Raw genomic sequence first — 17,094 nt, forward strand, 5'->3', positions numbered from 1 at the left:
AAGAGCACCAGCCATAACCGCCCCCATGACAACAAGTAGCAGCACCAGCACAACAGTCTCCTCCACCCCCATTTCACTTCTCATGCTGAGACTTGCAGCCCCAGAGCTGGGAGCTGGATCTGGATCCGAGTGCCATAGCAAGGGAAAATCTCAGGAAGGAGGGGGAATCATCTGAGTTTGTGCTCCACACTTCTCAAGTTTCCCCTACAGCCAGGTCTCCTTCCCCAGAAGGCACTTCAGAGGAGGCTAAGGTCGAGGCTGCAGAGGCAAGCAGCTCAGCTGAGTCCACTCCTCCTGTTGCTGTACCTCTGCCTGCTGAGGAGGAAAGTGCAGCATCCACACGTGCACCTGCACCCCAGAAGCAGGCGGGTAGTGTGGTCTGGGATCATTTTGAACTGGCAGATGATCCCACATACACTACCTGCCTGCACTGCTGAGCCAAAACCAGCTGGGGCAAGGGAACAAAGCACGAGTACCACAGGGATGCAGATGCATCTCCGCAGGCACCTCTCCCTTCCCCTTGCTCCTCCTCAGCCTGGCACCAGCGGGAGTGTTCCCAAAGGGAAATGCCCCTCTCTCCAAAGCCCCCATCCCCGCAAAGCAGAGGCAGACTACCCTGGAACAGTGGGATGGAAGGTGGGGGGGAGCATTGCAAGGGTGAGCAAGATCACCCAGAGCACTGGGGAGATGTTTGCTGTCGATGGCTAGCCCTTCTCCTTAGTTGAGTGGCCAGGGTTCAGGTGGCTCATGGCCCCATCCTACAAAGTGCCCAGATGCACCACCTTCAGCAAGACAGTGGTGCCCCCCGCTGTATGAGGCATGCAGGGAGGACTTGCACAGCTCCTCCCTCAAGGCAGGTCTGCAGGTGGACTTACACTTCACCTCGGACATCTAGAGCAGCTGGGGTGGAGATCACACCCACCTCTCCCTCACAGGGTACTGGTGTGACCAGTCAGGCTGTCAGTGGGCTCTCCTTCAAGCTGAGGTGATCGAGGAGTCTCACGTGGCAACAGAGATCATGGGGGCCATGAACCACTTGGTGCAGGGTGGGTTGTTGGGCAGGGTGAGCTCACCCATGGGTTCATGGTCTCCAACAATGGGGCCAATATGGTCAAGGTGGTCCGTAATGCCACCTTTGTTGGCTTCCGTTGTGTGGCACACAAGTTCTCTCTCATAATCAGGGTGAGGGAGGGGGGCAGGGTGATGGAGGGGAACGAGGCTGCCGGTGACAGTACCAGCACCACCAGCAAGCTCATTTCAAAATGCAGGAAGGTGACAGACTACTTCCACTGGAGCATCAAGCGGGGCAAGATGCTATGGGACAAACAAGCAGAGCTGAACATCCCACAGCACAAAATCATGCAGGATATGGAGACTCTGTGGAACTCCACATACCTGATGCTGGAAAGGCTGGTTAAGCAACAGACAGTCATCCATGAGATGGCCTTGCTTGGGGAGATTGGGATCAGAGGCTCCCTTAACAGAGCTCAGTGGATGGAGGTGCTGGTGAAGAGAGTCAGGGAGGCAGAGCAGCAGAGGCGGGGGGATGTGGAAGAGGGGGATCCACTGTTCTATGCTAGCACACCATCCACCAGCCAGTCTCCTCCTCTACCACAGGCGCTGCCAATGTGGGCCAAGGGCATGACTTCCACGGTGGGGTCCAGAGGCACCAGACCCTACCATCAGGCAGGTAGCACTCAGGCCTTGGTGACTGCCAATCTTGCCAAGAATGTCAAGCCACTGCTGTGCGACCCTTTGGCCTACTGGGAAAGCCACAGCCATATGTGGTCGGATCTGGCCACGGTTGCCCAGGAACACCTGCCCTGTCCACTGACCAGTATTCCAAGCGAGAGGGTGTTCAGCATCGCTGGGAATGTAGTGACACCCCAATGTACCTTCTTGGATACTGGTTTGGTGGAGCAGCTGCTGTTCCTCAAGGCAAACCTCCCACTGCTGGGGGTGCCCAAACTCTAGGTGCAGACAGAGTGAATGCCACCCTCCTCACTCCGTCCACACCAATTTCCCCTTTTCATTTTTTAAAAACCATTTAATGCCCTGCTCTCAGAGCTGGAAGGGGCACTCACCACATCACCAGCCAGCAGGGGAAGAATATGTCCCTGCTGAGCTTCTGTGCCAGGACAAACTTGGAGGTATGGGCTGGAGCTGGGGGAAGGAGGCGGTCCTGGGCATGACCACTAAAACTCCACTCTGCCAGGGTAGGGATGCCTAGTGGGACTGCTGGCCATGCAGCAGCCCCAGGAAATGCCAGGACTGAGGATCCCCTTAGTGAAAGGTGGGTAGGAAGCACCATAGCCTCCAGCCACCAAATGCACACACACAGTCCTGGCTGTGGAAATCCCAGACCCGTCATGTCTCAGACAGGACTTAGGCTTGCTGGTTGCAGTGAAGTTGTGAGGCTCCAGGTAAGCTTAGCTTAGCTGCCCGGGATGCCAGCTTTTGGGTTGAAAAACCCTTCATCAGGCTAAGGAAGCACCTGCAGCTGGTGTGTGTGCTCTTCCTGAATGAAAGGAATAGTAAAGAAGCCAGGGGCTGGCATGCAATGCAGGCAAAAGAGCTGGTCAGCAAAAATGGAAATGGAGGCATCAGGTGGTAGGGACAGGCTGGGGTAGGGAAGAAAGGGGGATGTAGCAGCACAGATAAAAATGGAGAGATACGTGGGAAGTCAGATGTCTAGCAGGTTGTAGTATCAGAATTCCACTGTCTAATCTATATCGAGTCCATGAGTTTCTGTACCTAGGAGGTTGATAAAGTGCTGTTCACAAGCTCATCTGTGAAAAGTGGTTTGTAAATTCCCTTTGAGGATCAGACCTGAGAGATGGGAGACAGGTGGTATTCTGTTGTTGTCTTTGATAGATTTTTGGTGTGCACTCATTCTGGTATGCAGTTGTTGCTTGGTGTCTCCACGTATTTTCCATCAAGGCGTTTGGTGCCCTGATGGAGATATGTACTGTGTTGTGAAAATAGCTCCATACTGGAGACATTGTTGGCAGGTTTCATGCATCTTGTCATGGCATGGCCAGGATCCATTCAGTGTGTTTTGGGCTGTAGGAAGTTGGCTTCTGGTGATGAGGTTAGTGAAGTTCAGTGCTTCTTTGAATTTACAAACCACTTTTCACAGACAAGCCTCTGAACTGCACTTCACCAACCCCCTAGGTAGTAGGTACAAAAACTCATGGACTCAATATAGACACTGAAATTCTGACACACTACAACCTGCATCTGACTCCCCAGGTACCTCTCCAGCATGAAAACAGATGTACTATGGTTAATCAGCAGCAATCACTAATAACCACTACCCACATAAAGCAAGAGAAAGTATTAATTTGGGGAACAAGCACAAGACTGATTTTCAGAGGCTCATTTTCATGGCAAAGAGACCAGAACTTAAACCAGCATCTTCCCATTGGAGGAAATGACAACTGGTGGCATTCGAGGTACTTGGCAAGGTGGCATAAGACAGACCTCACTACCAACCATCCTGTACCAGTTCAGTACATTTCCCCATTTCCATTCCATACCATTTTCCAGGGGTTCTGTTTGGCATGTCTCAGAAACAATGAATACAGTTTAAAGGAAGAAAGAGGAAACTAGGAAATGGAACTCAGCCTGTAAACAGATTTTGCATTTGTCCTGGGGGAAAAAAAAAACCTTTGTCCCAGGTACCTACAGACATACAACTCCACTGTCCCACTTCAAGTCCCTCTGAAGCATGTGGGACAGGACATGCTACTATTTTTTCCTGGAACATGTTTGTGTGCATCTATACAGTTACTGCAGATCGTTCCTGGGACAAACCATCAAGGATGCGTTTTTGCTGGCTGCCAACTGGCAGAAGAGCAGCAATCCAGTTTGGAAGGGCAACACATGTAAATGACTGATATGCCTGTTTTGAACCAGGTCAAACCCCAGGCAATTGGGCCCACATCAAATGAGATGTCTATTTACAGCCATAAAGTCTCCTGAATTCTTGACTGTTGCAGAGGAACACACACTAGCTCCTGTAAATAGAGGACAGAGGCAGAAGAAATCAAAGCCATCTTTCTTACATAATTCTAGGATTCAAACTAAAAGTAATATTCTCCAGGGTCTGCAAGAGTATTCCAAGAAAAATCAAGGAAAAAACAGACACTATTTACATCTTTAAAGGTCACCAGATATAGACAAACCAATAAGACTGCAATGGAGGAATATCTGAGATGGCCAATCATGGTTACCACAGCAACTAACTGGATTCAAAAAATGAGATTAAGGAACATTTTTGTATGCTACAGAGAGTCAGAAGGTCTGAAGATGTATTTTTAAATTGCAATTCTAAAAAAGGATGCCCGAGTTCTTGCCTTTCTTTTTTACTCTCTGTGTATTATCAACAGCAAAAAATTTGAAAACAATTACTGATTGCAATTCCTCCCCTGCCCCCCTCACTTCCCTCCATCCCAGATTTCTCATGGGGCTTAAAAATGAAGGTGGCTTTTTGGTTTACTTCATTTGCAATTCAGAGTCAATGATGCAAATACAATACTAGGAAAAAGGTTCACTGGTCATATCCCAATCCTAGGAGCAGAACACAATCGTATTGTTCTGCACTTCCATTTTCAATATAAATGTCCAAGACAGTACTGACTCATGCAGCGAGTTCTAGCGGATTATGGAAAAAGGCACACCAAAGACCCCTTTTTACTGAATTATTCAATCACATACAATTAAAACCAAACATGAGTTATACCCATTATACCATTCAAAATCATACAAACATTAAAATAATGGGTCTAGGTAACAATACATCTAGTGACTAAGGTCATTTTATCATTAACAATGTTCCTTTAATTCAGAAAAATAATACTGGTGCTTCAAGAAAATAACAGTCAAAGAATTAGTTTTAAGGAGCATAACCCAAGATTTTCAAACTACTCATATTTCCATAAAAATTTTGGAAGGGAGATGTACACATTTCCTCACAATCTCCAGTGCTACCTGAGTTTTAAGTGGGTAACAGTGACATGATTCAAAGAATTATTTCAATTATGACACATGAAGGACACAGACAGAAGTGACAATATTCACCTGATCTGGCCATAAAAAAAAAGCAGCCTATAGCTGCGACCAAACACAAATATAGTTGCAGACTGCTTCAAAAACGGCCGATAATTGCATGAGGGTTCAGATGAAGACATTTCAGACCAGGGCATTTTCTCTAACTTGCATTTGTGCTACCTCCCAGCCTGTCACTGTTTTCAGAATGGGAGTAGGGAGAGAAAGGGAGTGGAGGGAGTTTGGTCTGGGGTTTTTTCAGCCCCCACTGGAGGGTGGGACTAGTACAGTGTTTCCCAAATGAGGGTCGTGGAGGCAATGCCAGCAGCACTGCCACAAAAAGACAAGCCGTGCCACGTGTTGGGAGCTCCCTAGTCCCTAGGCCTCCACACTCCGCTCCCAGCAGCAGGTTGTGGCAAGAAGAGGTTGGGAACCACTGGACTAGTATACTAGAGCCCCCCTGAGGTGGAGGGAGCTCCAAGTCACCCACTCCACCCTCCAGTGCTGGCCAGTGAACCCCCAGAATGAGCTCCCTCTGCTTCCTCCCCTCCTTCCCATTCTGAAACAGGGACAGGCTGGGAGGGAGAAGAGGCCATTGCTAGGGGAAACCAGCTGCAAGCTCACAGGTAGCAGCTAGATTCCCCTGCCCCCTGGAACCAACAGTAAACTTCTGTTTGGTCCAGGGGATCATTGCAACTCAGAATGCTTCCTGAAAAGCATTACCAGTTACCACAGGGAGCTACACGTCTGTCTGAGCTCTTAGATAAAGAGGCCATTACACAGATCAGAGACGAGCAAAGCAATTATTTTTCTTAACCTATAGCTACTTCCCATTTTGTCACATTGCTATCCACTCTTCACATTCACCTTCAGCTACAGGAGTTCTCTACAAAGTCAACAGATTAGGGCTAGGAACCCAACCCTTGTGAGAAAGCCAATTCCAGGACACGCGTATATTTGGAATCATTTTAGAAGGGCAGCAGCTGGATGAAGCAATGTTAAAATTGGAACAGCTTTGCTAAATATGAATCGTTCTCATCTCATTCACACATAACAATTAAAATATAACAGCTGCTGCCCTTTTGAAACAATTCCCAAATGCAACTATGCGTACACCTCCCATGTCAATTCTCATTTTGGTTCAAAATCTATAGTCTATACTGTTGCATGGTAGCAGTTGGCTTATGCTAGCCGCCTCCACCTACAAGGGGACTACAACTCACATAAATATATAGATCAACACAATTTCTTCTAATTTCATTCAGGTCAGCTTCAGTCAAGGACTTCACTTTTGTCATTTACTACAGTAACTGCCCCTGGCTTGGACTCCATCTGGACCTTTGCTCAACTGGCCTGGCTACAAAGCTCTGCAAACCAAGATCCAGGATAAGATACTCAAAAATAGAAACCTAATTTTAGGCTTCTAAATCCACTTTTAGTAATCTAAATAAGTGGCCTAGTTTGCTGAGCACACCCACCAGTTCCCATCGAGGTCAATGGCAACTGACATGTTCAGCATTTTTTTTTTTTTAAATCAGTCACTTGTTTAGGTGTATAAGGTAATTAATTATAGGTTCCTAATTTTAGAAGTCTTGGTTCCTGTTTCCATAACTGAAGCATAGAGAGGCATTTTTTGGTTGCAGTAAACACATGATCCCAGATGATGGGGTATAAAGAAACAAATCAAATCAAAAGTCCAATGGTCTTTCAAAATCAGTTTAACACTGTTTGAGACCGCAAGCACTAAAGGCTCATCTTATATGGGAGAGGGTACGAGTCTTTCCTATGCACTTTTGACACAAACAGCTGCAAAGCAACTATTCCAAATATATCTTTTTTTCCCAAAGCAGTGACATCCTTCCAGCAATGATTTTTTACAATTAAATAAGCACAGAACATTCTGGTTGGGTATCCCATAGTGTACTTTGCTCTGTTGCTGGCTTCTACATATTCTGGTGCATGTGGTAGGATTGCGAGACTTGGTATCAGACTTGTCCTTTTTACAAGTAGACACCATTTTCAAATTACTGCCAAGCAGCCACTACCGCTATATTATTCCAAGCCATGACACAGAGCCTGTTGAGTGTAGACTTGAGCTCTCCTTGGTGGGTGTCTCTCTCCTTGTTAGATTTACAAGCCAGTTGCCACCCCACCCCACAGCAGTATCTGTGAGCAGTGACCTATAGATAAACTTTCCCTGAAGCAGCTTCATCTGCTGCAGTGTGATTTCGGGGCTTAAACACCAAGCTTTGACAGGTGGGAAAAATTATGATGTGGCCCTGGAATAATCAGTGGAGAAAAGAGCTTCAGTAGAGCAATGGCTATATCCCTGGAAATATGATTGGAGATCCTCACCACATCACAGAGACCCGAGAAAACAGTCACAACCACTTTGAAATCTGCCACTGTCTCCTCAACTGCTATCCATTAGTAGTAAGCCAATATAGTGAAGGCAACCTGACTCAGGCTGCTGTTGTGAATGTGAGCATTGATATGGAAACGGTCTTGATGGCCCAGTTCAAAGCGTAGCAACACACACAAGTTCAAGGGACTTGCACTCCTGACTTGCCCCAAGAATATCAATGGAACCAACACTTCTTTTCATTGATCCTCTGCATCAAGCCTTCATGCTCTAGGGGTATTTCTAGAGAGGATCACACTGTTGTATCATTAGAATCTCACCTCCAATACTTAATAAAAAAAATGAGTTTGTAGCTCCTAAGACTACTATGGACTTTAACAGTGTTGACATTGCCTCATGTCACACTGCTTCCTTGGACATTCAGATAGCAGAAAGGATCTGTTCACTTTACAGAAGGATAGTGCAGCATATATTCAGATCAATGAAGGGAAGACAGAACTGTTTAAAGGTGAGACCAGAAACTGCTTGGCAAGACCTACCTTCACTCCACACTAGACATCACCAGCACTGTAATATAAGGGAGGTGCTAAGCTCTTACCTTAGAGGTTTTGGCTGGAAAGTGTTAATCTTATTATAGGATTTTTATTATGCACTTGGGCAGGGCCTCATTAAGCTATGTATTTTTATCATATAATGAATTAAATCAGTATTTCTCAGTCTCCTTAGACTCGAGGCACCCCTCAGAAAAAGCCAGGCCTTAGCTTTCACTGTTTGATGTTAAACAAGAGTAAAAGAGCTATTCTCCTGCCACAAAGAATTCAGAAAAACTACAACAGGTCAGAATGTTTTTGACACTTATGGATTTGCCATTTGACACCTCTAGGTTTACCTTATGAATCATATGTACATATCTGCACAACTAACCATGCACCCTGGTTGAGAATCTTTAGATGACTTACATTCTTTGCACATTCTTTTTGGAACCAGTGCTGCATTTTACTCATGCAGCATAAACTTCTGAAACTTGATTTGTTTTTTAGTAAAAACCTTTATTCAATAAACAGTGCTAATAAACCGAAGACAACTTGCACAATTTTTTAACAGAGTCAACAAGTCATATGAAACAATGCAAATTTTGGAACACTGTACCATTTAGAATACAACAACAAACCAAAAAATTCAGATTTGGTAACAGTACAAAGCCTGAGTGCACATATTTGAGCTCGGCTGCTCACAATAATGTGTAAGTATGGACTTTTGACTAGTAACTCTCCCATGTAGAATGGAGAAAAACCCTCATCTGTGGTTGAAGGGACAAAGAAGTCCCAGAACTCACCGATGTTGGTGTCTTGAGAGTGTCAGACCCACTGAACATCAGACCTGCTACTACCTGTTAAGTGGTATTCTCAGTAGGCAGCAGGACCTGCCTGGGCTGTGGTGCTGTGTGGAAATGTGACAACAGCATGTTCTCCAGCAGTCTCATGCTTTTGCATCAACTCAAGGAACTGCTTCTGTACATCCCTTTTCTTCTGAGCTTTGTCCTCACAGTCAGTCCAGTGCTCTTCCTAGTCAGCTGCCCATCTGTTTGCTCCCTGTGCCAAAGAGCCCCCTCCACCATTCCTTAGCCTTCTCAGACTGTCACAGGCAGGATGACAGGAGGCCATACCCTTCCTCATTCACCTTCCTACTCTTATTCCTCAGGTTCTGGCAGAATGGCTGGCCAGAGTGCTCTTGCCACTGGACATTTCAAGGTCCAGGTGCAGAAGGGAATCAAGTAGTTACTGCATTTCAGTCTCCCAGGGAACAAAATAATAAAATGTTTCTTTTCTTTGGCTCTAGAATAGCATTGTCACAGTCCCTCGCTTTTGGAAAAGCCTGAAGATCATAGGAAATAAGGGCTGGAAGGGACTTAATAAGGTCATCTAGTAAAGCCTCTGCTCTACCCAGGACTGCCCCCAACTAAAACATCCTGGCCAAGTATCTGCCCACACTGATCTTGAAAATTTCCAAGGATGGAGATTCCATAATTTCTCTAAGTAGCCTGTTCCAATGCTTAGGCACCCTCAGAGTTAGAACATTCCTCCTAATTTCCAACTAAATTTCCTCTGTAGAAGCTTGGAAAAACTTGAGAGGGTCCACAGAAGAGCCACCCATATGATTAGGACTTGCAAGACAAGCCATATGAGGAGAGGGACTTGGGCCTCTTCAACCTACACAAGACAAGGCTGAGAAGGGACTTGGTAGCAACTTACCACTACATCGGGGAGTACATCAAGAACTCAGTGAACAGCTGTTCACCAGGGCACCCCTGGGGAAGACCAGGAGCAATGGATACAAACTCCTGGAAGGTCGCTTCAGGCTCAAGTCCAGGAAAAACTCCTTCATAGTTATGTATTTCAAGGGTTGGAAGGGACCTATTAGATCATCAAGTCCAACCCCTTGCTCTGGCCAGGAAAGAGCACTGGGGTCAAGTAACCCCAGCCAAGTGCTTGTCTAATCTCCTTTTGAACACCTCTGGCATAAGCACTGCAATAAGTAAATTAGTATTTGGAGTGGAGTGCCATGCAATTCACAGAAGTTACAGAGGGGTGCCATGAGCCTATTATGGGGTACCTTATGCTTAAAAGTGTTGAGAACCATTGCCTTACGTATTAATTTAGAAATATTGCTTGCAGACAAGCACAAATTGCGTTACAAAACAAATAGAGACCTGAAGTAATTGCTCAGAACCCAAGGGATTAATAATACAGGCAGGCAGTTCATAGGCAGCCAAGCACCTGTCAATCTCTATGCACTGACATCTCACGTTGGAAAAGACACTTTGTGAAATGCTAAGTTAACTGAAAGCATATGCATGGTATTGATTAAGCTGCGAACTGAAGTAACTTTATGCTGCTTTATTTCACTGCCTTGTATCTTTCATCAGGCATATTTACATCACAATGTCATTTCTGAATCTGAATCGCCACCACTGGCTAGAACTGCAGTCAAGGGGGGCAGGCAGGTTCTGCAGCAGTCAACCAGGAGGGAAAAGGAGTAGCAAAGACAATGAGAAAGCAAAGTCCAGTTGCAAGATGACAAGTCATTCTAACATTGAAGTGACAGCTGTGTGAGAACCCAGGTCTGGCAAGCGGTCACCATTCTGGGCACATGGAGACGTGGGAGTTAAATCTTGCAGAAAAAATTCTGTTTTTGCCAAAATGGTGGTATTCAAAGGGCAAACAAAGCAAAATAAATCCTAGTTCTATTTTACACAGTATGCGACATATTGTCAGTCTACCCTGTTTCTTTAAAACCATCACACTGAACTTCCGTACAGAATCAAACTATGCTTAGGCCCCTGACAACTGGATCATAAAATATGCCATAAAGCTCAATTTTCAGTTAACCTTACAAAAACATGGCCCAGAGTAGGGAGGGAGTTTTTCCCAAAAATGAATCTGAAAACATAGGGTCAGTGTATTTGCAGGCTCAATTCATAGTGTGAACAACACACACTTTAACATACTGTTATGCACAATACTTACCAGCTAAGGTCCTCATGAAGCTGGCATCTGCTGTCAAATCCTCAGGGTATGCTTCAAGCTCTTGCATGAAAAAAAAAGAACCTGGCCCTCCATAGAGCTTTTCTCCTGGTTTCCTGTTTCTGAGCTTTTGGTGCCATCTACCTTCAGGCTAGACTCTCAGAAGGAAACCCTATCCAAGTGAGGACAGCTTTTGGAACACCACTAGCAGTCCTTTGTCTGTTCTTGGCTTTCTTAAGCCTGCCTGAGCTTCTTGCCTTTGTTGTGGCCTTGAACAGAATCCAGGAGTGACCTCTCAGCCATCTGCCGAATTACGTGATCATATATCTGCTTATTATGGAAGGTATTATTCATGGAAGCCTACACTGATCCCTCTCCACAGAGGGCAGGCAAATCCAGTACCCCAGCACAGCTCCAGGCAAAAGTGCTAGGCATAACGGCCACAGTGTTGCTGGCAGCAGTGGCATAAAAGCAAAATATATGGCTCCAGGACTGTACAACCACACATGGACTGATCCTGGCTACATGCCAACATTTTAAGAATGCTATTTGGTTAAGACAATTTTTGAACAGTGGAGGGCACCCAGATGAACAGACTGGATAGGTCTTGTTTAGTACAAAGCAATATGAGATAGCTGCTGAAGGACTCACAAAGTAGTGCACGATGCACTTAAGCAACACTTATTATGCAATCATTCATTTGACCTTAATCCATTTTTTAAACAGATTACAGAATTCACACTAACTGAACAGTTAATTAACAACAGGAATCATGTTGTCCAGATACAGAGAATTTTAAGATGAAAAAACAAAATGAGTGTGAAATACCTACATGGCGAGTTAGGCCTAATGTGTCACCCCTACAATCATATGTTCTACATGGAGTCACTCCAAATCGGAGTTAGGGAGGTCTTTTTACTGTACATTTTTCACAACGCAACACTTAGATTTTAATTTTTAAAATTATAAATCCAGAAGATTCAGAGTTGTTACAACATGCCCACAATGCTCATCTTAATGAAGAAATGTATTTTCAGCCTTACTCCACTTTAACTTAGTTTTTGTCTGGGAATATATTCTATAAACAAGCTAAGTTTTAACAATGCGGGAAATTAGAAGAATTATCATCTCATATTATCTTTGCAGAAAAACACGTCTGATATTGTTAGTCCCCAGTTGTAATGAATTTCACCACAAACTAGATAAAAGATTTACTTTCAAATATGCATAAAAGTTATTCTGTGTTCTATTACCACCTCCATAACATTGAGAACACTGGAAGAAAGTTTCTAGCAAGCTAAAAGGCCTAAGTGTAGCTAGCTTTGAATGCTAAACAGGTTGGTGTAGTTTAAAATAGAAGTATGACTGGGGAAAGAATGGAACAGTGTATCCACACCTTCGGTCAGTGTTGGTCACTGATCTCACACTCTGGTTACTTAGCTTTCTGTTAATTTTCCCATAACAAAAGAGCTCTGGCTTCTACCATGTATTAAAGTTTTGTGTTATTTATCCAACATCCAGCACAAATTTACCCATCTCGGGCACAAATTACTGGCTCAGTGTAGCGCAATGCAAAACAGGGTCAAAATGTACAAGTGCTCTTGACAGCTGTTTGCTGTAAGGCAAGGCTAAAGATAGTTTATCTAAACTTTGGACCAAGGTAAGTGAAGTCTATTTACTGCCAATTTAAAAAAATATTTATGTAAGATCTTTCTACATGGAGAGGCTTGACAGATCCGCTGTAATACAATACTCAGTATAACCAAGTGCAGTTGGATAAACTGGTTCAGTTGGATAAACAATTATGCTGAACATTACGGTTACCACAGTTAAGAAAGGAATTTGATTCATGACCAAAGTCACCCATGGCACAGACTAGAAAAAACTAGGCTTAAGTGACCAAAGTGGAATATTTCAAGAGGTGTTAATAAGGAAATTCCCTTATTCGTATGCTGATCTTAACTGCACTACAGAAGTCAATATGCATTGGGTAAAGGAAATAAGACAAGTGTAGGCAAAATTAGAAAGGGCAAAATAGGAACAGAAGGTCAGAGTGAAGAGTTAATGGAGGGTTAACAGCTCATTTGCCTTCACAAAAAGGGACTCCAGGAAAGCGATTCACTGCTCTAAGCTGAAATAACATTATGAATACCAGCTACATAGCGGAGAAGCATCACACAACAAAGTGCAGACATCTCTCCAGCACAAGGGTTAAGGAAAAAACCACTATCCATTAGAGAGGAAGTGAATGACAGAATGACTAGCAGGCATTCAGAGAAGTGTTTACATTTCGCCTCCCCTCCTTTGTGAAATCCCAAAGCTGGTCACTTCTCACACACTTCACTAAACTATCATGTTCCAGCATGCCTTGAGCTAACAAAACCACCACTTGCAAGAAAGAAGTGCAGGTCTCAAGGGATAGGGGTGGAGCACGAAATCCAAGTCTTTCAATAGTGCAGCTGCCTTTATACTTACCTTACAGAAAAGAAAAATAAGATCCTTAAAAAATAGGGAATTGTACTGCAGTGCTGAATGAAAACGGGATTTATTTCCTACTCCCACTGGCAGGCAGGCTCCATGCCCCAGTGCAGTTCAATAGCAGCACTGATCTCGCCAACCCAAGATGTGCGAGAATGCCTCCACGGGATAAAATAACTACAGTAAAACAGCAATTTCAAAGAGCCTTCCAGAGGGGAAGAGAAAAGGCCCATAAATATAAATCCCTCTGTTGAAGATCTTTTAGGTTTTACTTTCCTTAAAAAGAAACTTTAAAAAAATTATGGAGATAACAGGGCAAAAGCAAGCTTTAGTCTTTATAGCACTACTACACTATTCCATTGGGATAGCTCACTAGGTTTTGTCAATTTTTTAGTTCATCTAAGAAGTCATCTTTAATCTTACATTTATTAATATTAAACATATTTGGCTCAGGAAGAAACTCAGATGTGCTTTCCTCATACCATTAGTTTCTGCAAATTTCTGAACATCAGCCAGAGTTTTGAGCTCTTTCCTTGGACAAGCTGCAACGCACAGAGCAATTGACTTGATCCTCCGATGTACCAGGTCTACATTGCATGGATCCAGAAAGAACACATACCTAGAATAGAAAAATGCTGGTAAATTTTTATTTTTGGACAGGATAGGAACTAAACAAGACTGTTTCTAGCCAGAGAATTCTACCAAGACAACTGCAAATAATGCCAAACAAAAATACTTCCAGATTTCCTATATTTTAGGGTATCAGGGTATAAGTACAGACAGAAACAAACTATGAGGAGTTGAATACATGTACTACCCGCACATTTGTATTTAAGATAGACATAGTCTAATAACATTTTATTAGATTCCAATGCATTGGTACCGGGTCCAGCCATAAACTCTGACTGGAAGGCCCGGTGGCAATGTGGACTATTTCTGGCAGGGCAGCTCTTATGAAATACCACAATGTTGCAACCTCCAGAGTAAAGTGAGTATAGGGCACCCCAAAACCCTAGCCCCCACTGCCTTAGCTCTTCTCCAACCATGGAGTACCCATAAGGGGACATGACCCTGACAGAAACACGCTCTCAGTGAGAAGTTAGGCAGTCAGCAGTTCTTATCTGATGCTCTCTGGCAGATGCTACAATCATTGAGGCACTGAATATCTGGACTCCGTCTAGCCTTTGGATTGTTTCAGTGGTCCAAACGGGAAATAGTAGGTCTTGGGCAGCCTCCACTCCTCCATACTCTTGCCTAGCAGTATGCACTGAAGGTCTTGGTATGATGGTCAGAGGACTCCACACAAGCAGATTCATCAGGCATCTAACTAGACCCCTTACGTATACACCATGATCCAGAGGATCAATGGTTGCCTACTAATGCATTAAAGTGGCACTTGTTTATATAGCTTCAGCATCCTACAATGCCTTTTCATAGTTCTACACTAACTGGAAGATCTCCAATCTCTCCTCAAATACACAAAATGAAAAAATGCTCTAGCCTTGTATTTATTGTACAACACCCCCCCCCGCAAAGTCTCAGAATATTTTAATGAAAATATGTAATTCAAGTAACTTGCAACAGTTTTTGTTTTACAACGATTTTCTGCACCACTGGTCCATAATATTGAGTAGATCGTTTTGGTATTTATTTTGAAGTATAAAAACTGTTGAGCTATTTCAGGTAGGACTATCAACTGTGCAAATGCAGTATTTTAAGCTGATTCTGGTTTATAGGTTTCTATAATCTCTATTGTCATTTAAAAACATCCAATGTCATGAGATCTGTATCATACATCAACTTTTAGCAAGCATCTCCTCCTTTCTATATGCATCTTATCATGAAGTACTAAATTTGGATCTGGTCTAATTCAAAGTGTATAAGAATATTTAATATTTTTATTTTTTATTTTTAATTCTGATCTCAAAAAGCTCATTTAAGGTTATAATGCAGTTTGACATAGCTATACAATATTTAGTCCAGATACACATATTGCATCAGCAAAAATATTCTGTAGTTATTTAAACTGTTAAAATGCTTTTCAATCGGCGCACTATGAAAAAATACACCACTTATACAGTGGTACTTTGTATTTGGCTCTTTTGAACTGAACTCTTTTTTTGACAAAAGCAGTCTCTTCCTATGACAGCAAGAGTGAAGGAGAACACTTAAATACCATGCTTTATACCATACACCATAAAGATAGTACCTTTAAACCCACATTGCCAATACAGACATCTGTGATGAAGCCAAGTGTCAAAGCATAAATCTATTTTTAAATTATCAGAATATGGCCGTCTAGAAATTGCAGAATCAAACTGTTAGAAAAAAAATATTTCCTCTATGATACAAAAAGCCATGCTTATTGGTAACTATTGCTCCTGGTTACCAAAAATCTTTCTGACCACCTGCCATGAGAGTGCCTTACCCTCCTCTTTGGATAGCGTGTTCCATTATCCAATTTCAGCGTACAAGAGTTATTATTATTTAGTCTCAACTTCTTAGTTCTTAGCTTCAGGGCTTCCTTGTCCTACCACCTGAAACCAAATCAATCTCTGTCATCATTTGTATTACCTAAAAAAGTATTTATAGACTGCTCACGTTCTCTGAATAGTCTCTTACCTGGTTTAACATGGACTATTTCAGTATCTTCATGTACCAATCCTTGGGCCACTGCTGTATTTGGGCTTTTTTTTTTCTCTCCCTACCCCTCCTCCTACATCAGGAGTGGGCAAAATACAGGCTGCCAATTGATTCTATCCAGCCCGCAGCACCAGAGGCCAGAGCCGGAGCCACCACCCACCCAAGGGCCAGAAAGAATTAAATTGGTGGGTCCATGGGCAGCAGCTCCAGCTCCAACCTCTCTTGGCAGTGGGGGATGCTAGGCAGAGGCAGCCTGGTCCGCCTGCCTGGCACCATGCAGCAGCCTGGGAGATGGAGTCCAACCCCGGGGTGCCAGGTGGGCAGGGCTGCTTCCACCCAGTGTCCCCTGACATGCCAGCAGAGGCTGAAGCCCTGCCCGCTTCCCTACCCAGCACCACACAGTGGGAGAACTGAGGCCCCTGCCCTGGGTCACCCCCAGCCAGGGTCTGCACAGCTGCAGGGCAGGGGGTGGGAAACTGGCTTAGAGATGGGGGCACCCTCACCACCTCTGCAGGGCTGTGAATGCCACAGCCCAACCCCTGGCATAGCACAGCTCTCAGTCCCATTCCTGCCTGCTGTTGTCAGTCAAGCTGGGCAGCTTGTGGTGATTGGGGTTACAAAGAGGAAAGATACTACAGCCCAGGGTGGGCTCATGCTTCCACTGCTGCTCTGGCACCAGACCCAGCCTGGCTGCAGTAGTGACCACATTTCCAAACTGGAAGGAGGGACCATATGCTCTTCTCTCCTTCCCCCTGGTTTCACTCCGCCCCCAACCCCAAGCAGCCCCATGTGCAGGCTGGAACTCTGCCAGCCTGCAAAGGGAAACCCAACGTTTTCCATTGTTTTGTGCAATGAATGAAAAACATGGATCCCTGCACGATACTGGAAAATCTGGGACAAATGCTGTCCTGGAGTCATTCAGCACAGGACCGGGACTCTATCTTTAAATTTAGGACTGTCGCCTAATTGGGGATGGGTGGTCAGCCTAGGCACAGATGAGCTCCCTGCAGTGTGTGCATGCATAGCCCTCAGCACACC

General features: G+C 44.3%; 1 protein-coding gene across 1 annotated transcript in view; it reads right to left on the reverse strand.

Moving 5' to 3' along the window:
- SLC44A1 (solute carrier family 44 member 1) overlaps window positions 1–17,094 on the reverse strand; it is a 119,917-nt gene that overhangs the window by 77,241 nt on the left and 25,582 nt on the right. The window contains exon 4 of the mRNA XM_019518204.1: window positions 13,896–14,032. Coding sequence (XP_019373749.1) covers window positions 13,896–14,032 — 137 coding nt within the window. The remainder of the gene's footprint in view (window positions 1–13,895; window positions 14,033–17,094) is intronic.

This window comes from Gavialis gangeticus, unplaced genomic scaffold (assembly GCF_001723915.1).
Source record: "Gavialis gangeticus isolate Ggan-Ray unplaced genomic scaffold, GavGan_comp1, whole genome shotgun sequence".
NCBI classification, from domain to species: Eukaryota; Metazoa; Chordata; order Crocodylia; family Gavialidae; genus Gavialis; species Gavialis gangeticus.